Source organism: Fusarium subglutinans (assembly GCF_013396075.1).
Source record: "Fusarium subglutinans strain NRRL 66333 chromosome Unknown NRRL66333_c0000129, whole genome shotgun sequence".
In the NCBI taxonomy this organism is placed as follows: Eukaryota; Fungi; Ascomycota; class Sordariomycetes; order Hypocreales; family Nectriaceae; genus Fusarium; species Fusarium subglutinans.
In genome coordinates, this window is record NW_023502192.1 from 123,921 (window position 1) to 136,494 (window position 12,574).

General features: G+C 49.9%; 5 protein-coding genes across 5 annotated transcripts; 4 read left to right on the top strand and 1 right to left on the bottom strand.

Annotated features, from left to right (window-relative positions):
- Window positions 1–428: 428 nt before the first annotated feature.
- FSUBG_8990 (regulatory for the arginine catabolic pathway) lies at window positions 429–1,775 on the top strand (the record flags this gene model as incomplete). Its single annotated transcript, XM_036687455.1, has 1 exon — window positions 429–1,775. The coding sequence occupies one exon, from the start codon at window positions 429–431 to the stop codon at window positions 1,773–1,775; it is 1,347 nt and encodes a 448-aa protein (XP_036535555.1).
- Window positions 1,776–2,054: 279 nt separating this feature from the next.
- FSUBG_8991 (ribokinase) lies at window positions 2,055–3,041 on the top strand (the record flags this gene model as incomplete). Its single annotated transcript, XM_036687456.1, has 1 exon — window positions 2,055–3,041. One exon carries the CDS (start codon window positions 2,055–2,057, stop codon window positions 3,039–3,041), a length of 987 nt encoding a protein of 328 aa, XP_036535556.1.
- Window positions 3,042–3,105: 64 nt separating this feature from the next.
- FSUBG_8992 (uncharacterized protein) lies at window positions 3,106–4,286 on the bottom strand (the record flags this gene model as incomplete). Its single annotated transcript, XM_036687457.1, has 3 exons — window positions 3,106–3,213; window positions 3,277–3,836; window positions 3,890–4,286. The coding sequence occupies 3 exons, from the start codon at window positions 4,284–4,286 to the stop codon at window positions 3,106–3,108; spliced, it is 1,065 nt and encodes a 354-aa protein (XP_036535557.1).
- A 1,542-nt stretch (window positions 4,287–5,828) lies between these two features.
- Window positions 5,829–6,870, top strand: FSUBG_8993 (uncharacterized protein; the record flags this gene model as incomplete). Its single annotated transcript, XM_036687458.1, has 2 exons — window positions 5,829–6,312; window positions 6,365–6,870. 2 exons carry the CDS (start codon window positions 5,829–5,831, stop codon window positions 6,868–6,870), a joined length of 990 nt encoding a protein of 329 aa, XP_036535558.1.
- A 2,892-nt stretch (window positions 6,871–9,762) lies between these two features.
- On the top strand, window positions 9,763–12,574 carry FSUBG_8994 (myosin light chain kinase smooth muscle; the record flags this gene model as incomplete). The annotated part of the gene is made up of 3 exons (XM_036687459.1): window positions 9,763–9,891; window positions 9,947–9,984; window positions 10,033–12,574. Coding segments are annotated over 3 exons (2,709 nt in total), but the record flags the coding sequence as incomplete, so codon positions are not given.

Below are 12,574 nucleotides of genomic sequence, written 5' to 3' on the forward strand. Positions count from 1 at the left end.
TTGTCGTAGTCTGTGCTTTCTGGGGCAATTCAGAAGCTCAAGTTACCTAGAAAATGGAGCCTTTGCTTCCTCCGGTTGTTACGTTACCGAGTCATGGCTCGGCATCGCGTCGCCTACGGCCCCCGAATACGGTTTAGTCCACTAACATCAGAACTTTGGAGAACTTGATGATTGGCCAATTGCAATTCCAATTGGTGAGTGGTCACCTTGGAATGGATCCTTCGGGGATCACCGGCTTCTGGAAAATTACCCTGTTTCTGTCACACTTGACAAATGAATTGAGAGTGGCCAGGAGGAGGCTACAATTCCACTTTGGGGTCATATCTGCACTCATCATCACATTCTTCCTTGATGTCGCTCATGTCGTGTCGTGCCGCGTATAGGCGATCAACCTAGCTCTCTATCAATACTCCACTTGTCATCTCACAATGGCCTTTTTCCCATCAGAAGACTTCTCCCTCGATCCCCGCTTCATCGAGCTGCAGGAAGAGCTCCGCACAGTTCTCTTCGCGGGTCTGTCTGGCTTGTCACCCAGCGCCTCAGTCACGCCAGAAGCAGACTCATCATCACCACCAACATCGTCCCTCAATCTCTCCAGCGTAACAGTCAATATTCCCAATGATAGATTAATATGCTATCTTCAGAATTGGGTCACAGAATGTGCGCCTTATCTGGACAAGTTTGATGAGGATAAGCATTTCCAGATTCACGTTCCGCTTATGGCGCAGAAGAGCCCGGCACTATTATATGCCATGCTTGCCTTTTCGTCACGGCAGATGGAACGTAGAGGATTGACGCAGGAAGGGGGATGTGATAGTCTGGAGTTGTATCAGGAGAGTATTAGGCTTTTGAGTCCTGGATTACAAGCCAAGGACCCCAATATGCTTGTTACGGCTTGCATTCTCGCTGTTTTTGAGCTCATGTCTGGCGGTTCCAAGAACTGGAAGCGTCATGTTGAGGGCTGCGCGTCGCTATTTGAGTTCTTTGGAGTTGATGGCTTCTCCGGTGGCCTACCGCAGGCTGTCTTCTGGTGCTATGCCAGGATGGAGTTGTGCGGAGCAATTATATCAGATGGGACAGAAACAGCTGTTCTTCCTCTATCAAAATGGGCCCCATCGCCACCTGAATCGCTGATATCCTCTGAACAAGTCGAGCGATATGTGCGAGACATGTTTCATCGAAGAAGCCGAGATTGCCCAGACATGCAGGCTAACTGGGCGATTTATCTCTGCACAAAAGTCTGCGATCTGAAATTTCGAAGAACACAGAGTCTAGAACTTGGGAGAGTAGATGTTCAAGATGACAGGCCCTTTCAAGAACAATGGCAACAGCTCTGGAACGAGCTTCAATACTGGCTTGATGAGCGTCCAGCAACAATGAAGCAAATCAGTATGGTCGAAGCAGGCGATAAACAGATCTTTCCAGCCATGCTATTCCCCCACTGGGCAGCTATTTCAAGTAATCAGATCTACCACACTGCATGTATCCTCATGCTGGAAATGCGTCATGACCTGGACTCCCAGTGCTTGGCGCTGTGGCATGCACGACAAGTCTGTGGAATATCCTGCGCAAATCTTCATCCGGGAAGTCTTGTGAATTCTATACAGCCACTCTATATAGCAGGAAAGCTCTTCTCACATGTCAGCGAGAGGAAACAGATTGCTAGGCTGTTGAAGAGCATTGATAGGACGACGGGATGGGGAGCTTTGTGGAGGTTGACGGATCTTGAGGCTGAATGGGGCTACGATGTTGGCGCGCTGCTAAAGACGCTCTGAGGACTTGCGACAGGGATTTTAGCGAACAAGAGACCCAGAGAACTGGTAACATATCATAATAATAAGCATGATCCCACTAGACCCCGTTCACATGCTTCTTGATCGACTATCCGCCATCGCATAACACACCCATTTTCAGGATAGCGTGCCCAGAGCGAGTGGAGTCCGTCGACAACACTCAGCGGTCTTGCATTGCCCGTATAAAGGTTTTCGTCTTTTAGAAGATCCCTGCCTCGTCTTTCATTATCTACAAACATTCATATCTTCCACATAAACGTCATGGCGTTACCAAGACCAGTCATCAGTGTCCTCGGATCACTGAACATCGACCTCGTGTCATATGTTCCTCATCATCCCCTCCCCGGTGAGACAATAACTTCAAGCCGGTTCAATGTCTTCCCCGGCGGAAAGGGCGCCAACCAAGCTGTTGCTTGTGCGAAGCTTTCGAGGACTTCGGATCTGAAGAACCCAAGCGTTGATGTTGCCATGATTGGTGCCGTTGGAGCTGATGCTTATGGCTCCGTACTCCTTGACAGTCTCAAGTCATATGATGTTGGAACTGACTCTATCATTGTGAACAAGGATGGAGGCGCCGAGTCCCAGAGCGGAATTGCCATGATCATTGTCGATGAACCAACTGGTCAAAACCGCATCATCCTATCACCAGGAGCCAACAATTCTCTGCAGCCGAGCCACTTCACCGGTATCCCTGGTCCAACACCATCATTGCTTATCATGCAGCTTGAGATCCCTCTGGAGACAGTCATCCAGGCATTCAAAGCAGCCAAGACGACAGGAACTCCCGTTCTGCTCAACCCCGCCCCCGCTCAAGTGCTGCCAGCTGAGATCTACCAAGGTCTAGCTCACTTGATCCTCAACGAGACCGAAGCGGCTTTGTTGTCAGACAAGGACGAGTCCGAGTTTGAAGATGTCTCGGTTGTTGAAAAGGCCGCTGCCGATTTCCTTGCTCGAGGCGTTCGAAACGTTGTGATTACTCTGGGTGGGAAGGGTGCATACTACGCCAACGACACAGGCGCCAAGGGCCTCATCCCTGCTCTGAAGGTTGAGGTCGTGGATACGACTGCCGCTGGTGACACATTCATCGGAGCTTATGCAGTTAAACTTGCGGGCGCTGAGCAACGGTCGGAGCAGTTCGACATTGAGAAGGCTGTCAGGTCAGGAATCTGTGCATCATCGAAGACAGTCGTGCGAAGGGGAGCTCAAGTGTCTATACCGTGGAAGGATGAATTGGAGTCAACGAAGTAATGAAAAATAATGATCTAATACAATTCTCATGGCTCTATCTTATCCGCCTCGCTATCATAAAGTGTCAGGAGTGCGCATTTGTCGGCGCGCTGGTATGTCGAGAAGAAGACCAAAACTGCTGCAGATCCGCGATCTCACTTTGGAGAGGAATCTTGGTCGCATCCCCAATCCTCTGAAAACACGAGAGTAATGCTTCCTGCTGGGAAGGATATGTCATATCTCTCGCTATACGCACAACAGTTGCAACAACGACAGGGTCCCATTGATCAGAAAAGTTATTCCACAGAGCAAGTTTAGCGAGCTTTTGGGCGTGCCAGCTTCGTGAGGATAAGCGATGTGGTATCGATGATAATTTGACTAAACGTGGTTTATATGAAAGTAGTAAAAGGGCTGAAAAATGAATCGCTAGGTTTGCTTGAACCGCAATGGCGCTTGAATAGACGTCTGCTGTAAATGGGGTATTGGTGGAGGCTGCATGGTCAACTTCCGGACTCTCTAGTAAGGGGATCATATCGGGAGGGCGATCTCGAAACCATTGGACACAGCGTGCCCATAGTTTGGACCATGTTGACCAAACGAGAGAATAAGAATCATGAGTTGGTGATTGCGCGGGTGCGATACCGTTGAAGAGAGGGATGATTTCGTCATGGATTAAGTGGCAGCATGCCGCGAGATGTGTCAGACTGTCGTCGTAAATGCTCGGCGGCGTCAGTGCAGAGGTTAAGAATGTGTCGTTGATTAGTGGTAGGGACTGTAGTGACGGGGACTTCGTGGTAATAATAGAAGCAGCAAGCTCTGTTGGCAAAAGTCAGCTCATCTCTTACAGAGCACCAGATCAACCATAGTACCTGTCTTGAAGTGAAAGCGATCAAGAGTTTTGAGAGGCTCCTCCTGACTCTCAAAGAACTGACAGCGTTCTCTCACATCTAGACAATCAGAATGCAAATTTGCCCACTCAGATGGGCCAGTATAAAAGAAGTTACCAAGAGCAAGTAGTGACCGTCCAATGTTAGCGATGAAAGCATCCTCCAGAGATAGCCGATGCTGGAACTGTTGGACAAGGTGAGTATCGCCCTCATGCGTAGTGGAGCTCGAACTCCTCCTGCTGCGGCGCATCGCAACCCATATGATGATATCCATTATGGTAGACTTCTCTGCTGCTAATGTCATGATCTTTGGTCCAAAGGTTGATCTGGGGGCATTCGAGTCTAGCCAGGGGACTATTTGATAGCGAAACCGAAGCATTGCTGTTTGTCTCTCTGAGGAGTTTTGCTCTGATAGAACAGTTTCGTTCCATCTTGACGGCGTTGGGATTTGGTTCCCATCGTGTTGGTGATGATTATTGGTTGAACGGATTGGTCGAGGGACATCTGTTGCCGTGTTGTTGATAGACTCAAGTCTTTCTGTCCGAGCAGTAGTGGCTACGGGGCTTTCAAAGACTGGCTCGACGGGAGCAGGACTTGACTCGACAAAGGACAGTAAACTATCTTGGATGGGCTGAAGAGACTGTTAGTAGTAGATCGACTGACCCGTAGAAGATAAAGGACTGACCAGAGACGAATCAGCATCATCGGCATTGTCCCCTTGGACGCTCCCATCTTTGCGCAGTGATGAGCTAACCCCCGGCACAAAGGTCCACTCTTTGAACTCGCACGTCACATTCCTCCCGATACAACTGCCGCATTGAGGTCTTTGCTCATCACCTTATACCGAACCAAATGTTAGACAAAGTCACCGGGAGAGACGCGACTGACTAACATTTTCTTCGACGTCTTCGACAGGGGATACAGCCTGTGCGAGACCGTCTTTTGTTATCGGGTATTCGTCTTACGACTGGCATTGCGATAAGGTACGCATACACGCACGCGTTTTTGACGAGAACAAGATGGATCTAGCGATGGGAAAAGAGGAGTCTTGAGGGCGGTGGAGATGGGCAGAAACTATTTCTCGAGGCCGACGATTTGGTCAACAACACAAAAAGATATCGTACTTTGGAATATGATTGCAGATTCCCATGTTATAGGACATTCTAAGGAATAGTTAATGGAATCCTTGAGAAGGGCTCTTTATCTATTTCTTGGCTGACGACATGGCATGCAACTGCCAGCGGCACATTCCCAAGTCATGATACTAGACCAGAACAGGAAAGGTTCTCGAAACCCCGCTGTGCATCCTCTACCTGTTGGATATCATCATATCAATCAAGATGGTCAATACCACCAGAAAGCAACGACAATGGCCTCTCATGAAGTTAATCAGCACCAAAGTTGCTATCAAGCCATCAATCGACACCAAAGAAGATCCAAAGACCAGAGTAGAACGTCACCCAGCAAGAATTCTCTGGGTGTAATGAACGAATTGTTTGACAGAGAAACTTCACTAATGCCATAGCACAACAGACTATCAGACGGAAGGCGCCGCAAGAGTCTAACAAACCTTGGTGAAGCCAGTATAACTGGGCTGCAGTGTTGTGATCGTGACCGTTTGGCTTGAGTGATGGGGACCAAGGGAGGGCGTGGTCAAAGAGCGAGCGACGCCATCGTGGAAAAGCAATGTCAGCCCCAGAAGCCTGGGCCACAGACTATAGATGCGGCTAAGAATATCCATTGGTCTTCTCTATATGGGTATAATGCGAAGCGCTCCTAAACTGCATGATAATGTCACACCTCCGCAATGAGACGGCTCAAATATCGTATGGAGGATGCGCACACATTGCATATATACCCGGAAGGCCGAGGAGATTAAAACAACCAAAATTTGAAAACAAACTGCCTTACTATCTTCAATATGATAAAACTGCTGCTCCTACTCTTCGCTCTCTGTGCATCGCTTGTACAAGCCCTGTGGAAGGGTTGTTCCAGTCCCTGGCCGAGCATTACCCCCGGCACGCAATTCACCCTCAAGGACAAATGCCGTACTCTAGCAGGCTATCCAAAGAAGTTTGGAAAGGCTAATACAGAAGTCAACGTGGCGTATACGCAGCAATGGAGCCGTCTACCCACCACTATCAAAACAGCCGTAAACCCAATTCTCAAAGAATCTCTCGAAAAAAGCATAGAACTCTACCGCAATTTCGCAAAACTTCCATCGAGCATTGTCGTCATTCTGACAACAGAAAATGACGAGGATTATACAGCCGAGACTTACTATCCTAGTCTTAGGAAGCCACCGTGTCAGATCAAGTTGTTCAAGAGATGGACCACTGAAGCAACGACTAATAAACCTCGGGTGCTACAGGCTCTTGCGCATGAGATATATCATTGCATACAGAGTGAGTCTCGGGAAACTTGGGAATCATCCTGATCCGCAGTGGGTTCGTGAAGGCTTTGCGAACTACTTCAGTAACCTCGTCTTTCCTGACTCCAACGCCGAATGGCCTGATAGAAAGCATAGCGGCGTCGCGTATAAGCCGAATATGCCGATCTATGCACATGTCGGTTTAGAAGCCTACGCGACTAGCATATTCTTCCAAGCGCAAGACAAGGTGGATGACAATGACTTGCACAGATTTGTTCTGACAACACCTGGAGGATCAAGCGGGCTTAAGGAACGAACTCGTCTATCGCATCTATCAGGATTTACTGAAGAGTTTTTCGAATTCGCGAAAGATTTCACACTACAGCAGATCAAAGACGCCAATGGAGATATCATTCCAATCGACAAGATTGATCCCGTTTCTGCATCAATCAAGTTTGACAAAGCGGGCACTACCGGCACCGCAACGCTCACAAGCACGCCGTTCACAATCTCGATCTTCAAGATTACCATTGACCCCGGGAGGACGGCAAAAATCTACTCATCGGCGAATTTCAACCAGAAGCTTGCTTAGCGAAAGTCAGACGCCAAATCATGGACCGACATGGCCGCCGATTCCTCTTCTGGACGTACTATTGATCTTGCATGCGATCAGAAGAACACTAAACAGACATACATCGTTTTATTCGCCTCAACGAAGGATGTGAAGGGTGATAAAGTTAAAATCACGGGTAAGCCGAAAAAGTGCGGCGCAAGAAGCGGCTTCGTTCTGTATCCTCTCTTTAATCCTACAACTAGCGGCGGGTACTGTCCAAAGACGCGGATTACAGCAAGGAAATTGTCCAGGATCATCTCGGATGCGCTAAACCCGAGTGGACACTATGGAACAAGCAGAACAGAGAGGTCGGATGCTGTCAAGCTGGATTTTACCCTACAGCAAACAGATATTGCACTACGGATCCTGCGGCATGGGATAAACGCTTCGTGAAGGTAATCGATTACATGCTTTCACTAAAAATTTCAAGAGTTTACTAACATCGAGATCGACAGATTTCACAGAGTAGTTAGTCTAGCTATACCAAGATCACATCGGAGATTTTCCTTAAGAATGAGAATTTCAATAGCATTCGCTTGTGCTTCACCGTGTTTGCGGTATTTCGTGGATAAATTCATAGCGATAGGGTAGTCCGAAAACTCAAAATTGAACTTACTTGTCGCATTGCTTAGCCTATCACGGTATAAGTCATCTTCCTTCCAAGCCATATTCGGATCTAGTCAAGCTGCAAAAACCTCAGTGTCTAGACCTCTCAAGCCGCCAACCCTCGGACGAAGATACCAACCGACAGATACACAACCACGGATACACAACCACGGATACACAACCCTCATCGGGGATCGCTTAGCTAGCGTTCTGGTAGCTTGGAACATGGGATTCTGGTATGCGAATACCAATTTCGCTGCGTTTGGACTGGTCTAAGACTATATTGTGAAGGGATACACTGCCTATTGGACGGATCATATCACTTCTGAACTCAAAACGTTGATACCTCTACTGGTGCTTGCAACATGATATGACTCTAGGTGTATGACTACGCGCCCGATAAGGCTGGACCAGATACAGTTGAAGGATCGGACTGTCTCGTCCGGTTCGCTCTAAGCCGCATCGCGAACATTTTACCGAGCCAAGCACCTAGAACGCCCATCTTACGAGGCGCGTGTTAAAGCCGCATCATGCATGGGCGGGGCTTGAGGAACTGTTATGCTTAATCGATAGCTCTCGAAGCTGCTTTCAGCTCGATAGTTAGTTCCAGGCCAGCAATCACATCTTTCTCACGCCATGGCTCAAGCTCTTGGACGCGCAAGTATGGTCTTTGGGGAATAGTGTAGTAAAATGGCGCAGCTGAGAGTGAAAAAGTGCATTGTTTGATAGCCCGAAGTGGGAAAGGTCGTACGAGCACGTTATTGACTCTCTGCCACGTTCATGTGTAGGTTACGGGGCTAGGCTCTGGATTAATACGAGCTGTGCTGTGAATGGCTTGCGCTATGGACGAATTCGAAGCTAGATCCGAGGCGAGTCAATAGGTGGTGAGAAATAAGTGTCTCGATGCCGCCTAGCCCGAGTTTTACATACCAGAGCCGCGAGCGATGGTTCCTGTAATGGGCGGGCAGTGACAGTCGAGAGCTCTACAGAATGCCATTGGAACACGGGGAACCCTGCTTGAGTGGACCATGATTTGCGTCTGGATGTTTGCAGATAAGCGAGTGACTAAAAAGCTTGTCTGGGTGATCGTCCGGCGTCGGAAAGTAAATTCATCTGGCCATGACAGTCCAATTGAGTCGCGACTCTCGCCAAAAGGCCAGTGGAGAAGAGTCAGTGCTTTGGGAATTACAGAAAGTGACTTATCACTGCACGCACGCAAATGAGGTTATAGAATGATGGCGATGTTGAGATATGGCGGCTTGGTGGAGATAAGCCCAGATTCAAGCCTCTCGGCAAAACAGGCACACAGCTGAGAGACATCGCTTAGCCTCTGCTCCGTCAACAGAAAGAATGAAAAAGCTGTAGTGAACGGTTTTGCAGGTAATGCCTGCAGAAAAACATCTAGACCCAACGCCGACGCCACAAGGAGGAGCCGCACAATCGCCAAGGTGTCTCTACAGCGGGAGCCCGGGTAGTCGGGACTCTCGACAGTGGTTCTGCCAAGGAAACTAGATCCGCGTGGCTCTGCAAGGGGCAAAGACTCGTTCTCTGTTAAGAATGGAAAGGATCAGCGTGGAATGTAAAGGGACCTGCGTATGTATTTCCCGGCCTGTGGAGCCACGGGTAGGCCCGTTTTTGCATGCCGTTATTGGAATGGTGTCCTCTGTCTCGGTTCAGCTCCCCGATCTAGACCGTGCCTCTCAAGACAGGGGCTTGAGTCACTAGAGAAGACCTCAGTTCACCATTTCCTTGGTTATTTCGATCTAGAAGATTTATTTCTACAATTGATGGAGATGGCAATTGATTGCAACAGGAATAGCCATTCTCTGCCTTGTTTTTTATCTCCATATCATGTCACTGCCGTATCAATATGTTGCCGTTTACAGACCCTTTACCAAAGAGTCCCGGGCTCCTGGTACCCTTATCACTCACAATTCCATATGCAGAAAGCCGAAAATAGAAATTGAGTTCACACAACAGTACACACCTTTTTAGCCCTGGTCCCTGGAAGGGTCTTCTTGTGGCTAGAATGAGGCGGGAATAACATTGAGTTTATACGGAATATCTCGACTAAACAAATTTCGACCCAGACGGATTAGGAAACACGCCAACTTGAGCTTATCGGCCATCGGCCAAGATGGAATGAAATGTTGTTATAAAAACCCTTCATAGATCTGACCAGAATTCGATTTTATTCCCATCAACAATCTCACAGTCTACTACATCCATCAAGAGTAGTTTATTCGTTACATTGTCTTTTTCGCAATGCATTTCATCAAGGCTATTGTCTGGGGTATATCCCTTGCTGCTGTCAACGCGGCTGCTTTGCCCGCCGACGGATCTGGTGTCACTATCTGCGAGTTCTCCGGCGGCGACCGAGCCTGCGAAGCTCATGTGAGTACAATGGGATATCTGGCCTGGTAACAGTATGGACTAACGATTTCAACAGTGCATTGAGAAGGGTAAAACCTTTGTATCTTGTGCGCCGTGAGTATTCAGCCGAGTCAGCTTTGAGATGTAGCTAACATTCGATAGTGAGTGCACATGTTCCGGCCGCCTGGGAAATCCTCTGAGACGTCTTGTCAAGAGGAAGACTACATCGTCTGCCAAGCCTACCACTGTCAAGGTTCAGGCTACTACTTCGAAGCCTGCCACGACCACCAAGAAGGCCACCACCACAAGCAAGCCGGCCACCACGAGCAAGAAGCCTACGACTACCTCCAAGCCTGCTACTACTACTTCTAAGAAGCCAACTACTACTTCGAAGCCCGCTACCACTTCTAAGCCGGTTACAACTTCTAAGAAGCCAACGACCACGTCTAAGCCTGCTACAACCTCCAAGCCTGTGACAACTTCCAAGAAGCCAACGACCACCAGCAAGCCTACTACTACCAGCAAGCCCGCTACTACCAGCAAGCCTCCTACCACCAGCAAGCCTGCTACTACTTCTAAGCCCGCTACCACTAGCAAGCCTGCTACTACTTCTAAGCCTGCTACCACTTCCAAGCCTGCTACCACTTCCAAGCCTGCTACCACTTCCAAGCCTGCTACTACTTCTAAGCCTGCTACCACTTCCAAGCCTGCTACCACTTCCAAGCCTGCTACCACTTCCAAGCCTGCTACCACTTCTAAGCCTGCTACCCCACTTCCAAGCCTGCTACCACTTCCAAGCCCGCTACCACCAGCAAGCCTGCTACTACCAGCAAGCCTGCTACTACCAGCAAGCCTACTACTACTTCTAAGCCTACTACTACTTCTAAGCCTACTACTACCAGCAAGCCTGCTACCACTAGCAAGCCTGCCACTACATCGAAGCCTCCTACCACAACCTCTAAGCCTATCACAACTTCCAAGGCTGCGACTACCACTTCCAAGGCCGCAACAACAACCTCCAAGCCTTTATCGAGCTCATCATCTTCCAGTACCAGCTCCAAGGTTTCTACTTCTACTAGTGCCCCTGCTTCCACTAGCAAGGCTTCCACCTCCACCAGTGCTCCCGCTTCTACAAGCAAGGCTTCCACCTCCACCAGTGCTCCCGCTTCTACAAGCAAGGCTTCCCACCTCCACCAGTGCTCCCGCTTCTGCTCCCGCTTCTACAAGCAAGGCTTCAACCAGCACAAGCTCAGCTGCAGTTTCTACCAGCTCTTCTGCTTCTACCTCAGCTGCTGCTTCCACCTCATCGTCCGCTGCTGTCTCATCTTCCGCTGCTGTCTCATCTTCTTCTGCTGCTGTCTCATCCAGTGCTGCCGCTTCTTCAAGCACTGCTGTGACTTCTGAGTCTGACGACGAGACTACCACTGCCGTCTCCTCTACTTCTGCTGGTCAGTCTTCTTCCACTGCCGCTGTCGATGACGAGACCACCACGACATCTGCTGCTGCCGGAGCTACTACCACTTCTGCCGCTGCTGGTACCACCACCTCTGCCGCTGCCGCCGGAACTACCACTTCTGAGGCCGATGATGAGACATCCAGCGCTACTACCCTTGTCACCCTGACCCGCACTTCTAGCACTGCCGATGGGGAGTCATCTACTCAGGTCGCTTCTTCTACATCGGTTGCTGACGATGAGACTACCTCCAGCCAAGCTGCTTCGTCTACCTCTGCTGCCGCTTCTACCTCATCTTCTGCTGCCGATGAGTCTACCAGCCAACCCGCCTCTAGCACATCTGTTGCTGAGTCCACTAGCTCTGCTGGTGCCTCGACTTCATCAACCGCCGATGAGGAGTCTACGAGCCAGGCTGCTTCCAGCACCTCTGCCGCCGATGAGACTACTACTTCAGCTGCCGCGACAACCTCATCAGCTGCCGGTGAGACATCTAGCCAAGCCGCTTCATCCACCTCTGAGCAGTTGACTGGTAACCCCGCTGGAATTTCCACCTCTTCATCCGCTGAGGAGTCCACCTCTGCTGCTGCCACCAGCTCTGCTGCCGATTCTAGCTCCGCTGCTGTCACTACCTCATCCTCTGTCGACCAGTCTTCCAGCCAAGCGGCCAGCACCAGTTCTACTGCTGCTGATGAGACGACCAGCTCCGCTGTCGCCTCTACCTCATCTGATGCTGAGACCTCTTCCTCTGCTGCTGGCGTCACATCTACTTCAGCCGCTGAGACCTCTTCTTCCGTCGTCGAGTCTAGCAGCTCTGCCGCGGCCTCCACTTCGACTGATCAGACCTCTTCCTCTGCCGCCCAGACCTCGTCTTCTGCTGCGGATGAGACTTCCAGCTCTGTCGCCGAGACTTCATCTTCTGTTGCTGCTTCCAGCACCTCTGCAGCTGATGCCACATCCTCTTCTGCTGCTGTGACATCTTCATCTGTTGCTGAGTCTACATCAGTTGCTCAGACCTCCACTTCGGCTGATCAGACTTCGTCTTCTGCGGCCGAGACCTCCTCTTCTGCTGCCTCAACCTCGGCTGCTGAGACATCCTCATCCGCTGCCACTTCGTCCTCCACTGCTGAAACCTCCAGCTCTGTTGCCGAGACATCTTCTGTTGCTGCCTCCAGCACCTCCGCTGCTGTCTCAACTTCCTCTGATGCTACATCCTCGGCAGCTGCTGAGACCTCTTCGTCAGCTGCCTCTAGC